Source organism: Pan troglodytes, chromosome 12 (assembly GCF_028858775.2).
Source record: "Pan troglodytes isolate AG18354 chromosome 12, NHGRI_mPanTro3-v2.0_pri, whole genome shotgun sequence".
Classification (NCBI taxonomy): Eukaryota; Metazoa; Chordata; class Mammalia; order Primates; family Hominidae; genus Pan; species Pan troglodytes.
The window spans coordinates 71,728,039-71,731,657 of record NC_072410.2 but is presented as its reverse complement, the minus strand read 5'-3'; the positions used below and the strand labels follow the sequence as shown (position 1 = coordinate 71,731,657).

General features: G+C 31.4%; 1 protein-coding gene across 30 annotated transcripts in view; it reads right to left on the bottom strand.

Moving 5' to 3' along the window:
• The window catches only part of NRXN1 (neurexin 1), a 1,116,221-nt gene that overhangs the window by 1,005,993 nt on the left and 106,609 nt on the right, over positions 1 to 3,619 (bottom strand). For 18 of the 30 annotated variants that reach the window (XM_054678383.2, XM_054678404.1, XM_063789118.1 and 15 more), the window contains exons 3-4: positions 3,562 to 3,579; positions 287 to 316 (exon numbers count right to left, since the gene is read on the bottom strand). The exons of 9 other annotated variants lie outside the window; for them this stretch is intronic. In XM_054678383.2, the coding sequence (XP_054534358.1) occupies positions 287 to 316; positions 3,562 to 3,579 (48 nt within the window). The remainder of the gene's footprint in view (positions 1 to 286; positions 317 to 3,561; positions 3,580 to 3,619) is intronic. 3 more of the 30 variants (XM_054678386.2, XM_024354141.3, XM_054678384.2) reach the window with 2 other exon arrangements.

The window sequence follows — 3,619 nt, the reverse complement described above, 5'->3', positions numbered from 1 at the left end:
CTGATAAATATATAGAAATTTTCAATCACAATTTCTTATGTCTCATTTATTTGCAAATATTATAATGCAAGAAATGAAGGAAAATAAAAGCCACAGGAACAAACCAAAATCAAATGAACAAAGAAATGGAAGAAAAACACATGAAAAAATGTGAACAAAAGATATGTATTTAATTTGCAGCCATATAATTTGCAAGCATTTGCCCATCCTTTGCAGTGATGGTTTGAAAGCAGCTACAGAACAAGAAAACACTGAAAGCAGAGTGGAAAAGGAACAGAGCCCATACCTTGGTCGCCCATCATCAGGTGCGCCAGACCTTGAAGGGAAACAAGAGCACAGTCAGCAATAAACAAGGGAGCATGGGAAGGCAGGGTTGTCACGGTGACAAAAATGTTCAGTGACAGACATCTCTTTTCCTATGAGACATGTCTGTATCACAGAGGCAAATCAAAAAGCATTCTTTCAACCCCTGGTTGGAATGCTTTGGGGCAAAGTGTTCTAGAACTGCGTTTTAAACACTGGCATATGCTGCACTGTGTATTTCTTCCATGCATCAGTTGGAACAACCAAGAGCACAAGAGCATGACTTAAAATCCAACCAAAGCCCTCAATATTACATCTGCCCTCTGTGCCCTTTAATGGGACTGTTTTGCATATTGCCACCACAGGGCTTGTAATTCTTCAGTGATGAAATTACATTTTTTAAAACCCAATGGAATACATGAAACATGGGCTGGGTCTGATCTTTTTCCCCTCATCAAAAAATGAGCATTTTATAATTAAACGAAGAAAAAAAAATTGTAGTCACATTGAAATGATAATGCAGAAATGTCTCCTTGTCTGACACATGTAGCGGCTGACTAGGCTTGTTCAAATACAAAATGATCATTAGACATGCAGTTGTAAAGCTAGAATTTACTACAAAAAAGGGTTTTTAAGAAACAATGGGTCAGCTGCAAATACACTAAAGCAATTTTCCTCAGAGAACAAAATTATTTGAGATTTCACCTAAATATTTCTTAAATGCTGAACTCTAAGTTAGTGTAAAGATACATATTACAGATGTAATTTCATCAAGGAATTCTTTAAAGGACATTGAAATTCCTTTATTTAATTTATTTATTATTTCCTGCTTGACAATTCACTTCAAACTGAAAAGCACTTCTCTTCTAAAGAATACTACTAATATGCTTTCAAAAATTCTTTTGCTATTCAAGAAGTTACTTTTTACTGAAAGGCATAATTCCTAGCTTTTTATTTTAAATTCAGAAATAAAGCTATTTCTCTATCCATGTATATGTCTACAATATGGGAAAATGTTAGAGAAATACACATGTATCAGTTTTAATAAACTTGTATTTTCAATTTCCAGTGCTATTTCAGATATATTTGAAACTTTATTTGAGCTATATAACATTACACATTGGTTTCATCAGTATTTAAATTATCTGTGTTGTTTTCTTAAAATTTTAGGGGTATTCAAACATCTCTGTAGGCTAGATATAATTACAAATAATCATCTAATCACAATATAACATGAAAGTTATTAAACACAGTAGTGTGATGCCTCTGAACTGTAGCCTCTCTGTATTTTCTGAGTGATTTTAACAAAAAGTTCACACAGGCAGATTCAACAGCTTATGATCTATTGATAATTCACAGTGTTTTATATGCTGATAAATAGTGGCTTATTTGTCCAGGTTATATATTTTTTCATTTAATTTCACTTTTAAAACTACTACAGATATTTCCAAGTAACATTTTATAAGTTTTTATGGACTAAATGAGGAAATTGTCTTGAAGATCTACCTTTTAGAAAATATATTAGGTACTTCCAACGGTTTTGATGCTACATCAATAAGGATGGAAATTCACTAATCCCCAAAGAATTCACATTCTTCCTGCTAGACTTTCTACCTATACTGTAAAGGTCATATTATAGATAGAAATATTAAAATTATGATTGAGCAGACTTTATTACAATAGTTTATGGGCCTATATTCTAAAAATCTTATCATGGGATGAGTGTGTGTGAAAAGAGAGAAGCATTCATGCTAATTAGGCTGATTTTAAAGCCTCTTGGGATGCAATAGGATTTTAAGAGAAAAGAAAAGCATTTCACAGGATGGATAAGGAAATGCAAAAGAATTTGAAAAGATACCTCTAAAAAATAACTTTTAAACTCAGTTGACATGCACAATATAAATGAGACTGATTTCAAAAGATATTAGGCCTGCAGGGTAATATATCATTTTTATCAAGTATATACTCACATGCAATTAAAATTATAGTATACAAAAACAGAAGCCATATATGGATACAACACTTAGAAAATAGTAATTTATGATTTCTTTTAAAGTTTTAATCTATTTTATTTAAATAACAAAACAGAAATGTTCAGCAGCTAAGCAATTATAATATTATCCATGTACGAATGACAAATATAATGTTTACCGCTGCTACTGGTCAACTCTGTATTATCATGAAGTGTTCTTTCTTAGATATATGAAGCCTTGGTAACCTTAATGGCTATTTATCTGTAACCTGGGATAGGGAGTCTTTTTCTAAGAAATCCTTCATTCTATGGAAATGTACATTTACAGAATGACTATATTTCAAAATATGGTAGTAAAATAAAATATACTAAATGCTGTCTTCCCATATACAAATATTAGTAAATTAGTAAATTTTTATGTAAGAACTGTTAATGCTGTGAATATATAAGTTGATAGAACATATATAATTTGATAAAACCTTCCCTTTCACCATTCTTTTGTTATGCCTTGTTCTTTTTGCATGTTAACACTTTGAAGATTTGTTTGTAGCACACTGACTAATGCCTTTAAGTTCTTAAAAAATGAGAATAAGGAAATATGTTTTAATTTGCTGGATTCTACAGGAAAATATATAAGCTATATAACTTCTTCAAAATTCCTTGACAGAGATAATTTTTTATAAAAGACTGAATATTTAGCAGGCAAAAAATATTACAAATATACTTACCAGGAATCATATCGAAATGCTGTATGCTTTCATGTCCACTGGCCAATGGCTTATTTTTTAATCTAAATTTATGTCTCTTACTTATACTCAGTACTTTATTGCATTCTTTTTATACATCCAATCATTTTAAACAAACCAATGGGCTTGAAATGAGATAATGCTAAATTTTGCCAGAATAGAATAAGTCATTTTGATAAAAAATGGAAAAAGGATCATGCACTGTCTTATGAAACTACAAAGAAATATTTTGTCTTTTAAAGTAAAAAAAGCAGAATTGTTATCATTTTTCTCATACAGAACACTGTAATAACTATTCTAAGCTTCATATGGGATGCTGAGGTCTTTCAAGGGTTGGAGTTAAGCTTGAAAAAGTTTCATATACTTGGGATGGCCGGGTTGAGAATGTATGTGTTCTGTATGAAAAGTGATACACAATCCAGAAACCAACAAATGTTCAGAAAGAAGTTCAACTTACCGTCTAACTTCAAGATGTACCCTATTAGTACTAAGAAATAAAGGACAAATGAGAGTTGGAAAAATAAGGTAGAAAGCACCCACCTTCCACATTGTTGTCTTCTGAAAGCACATGACAAGGAGGGAGAGAAAAGGAAAAACA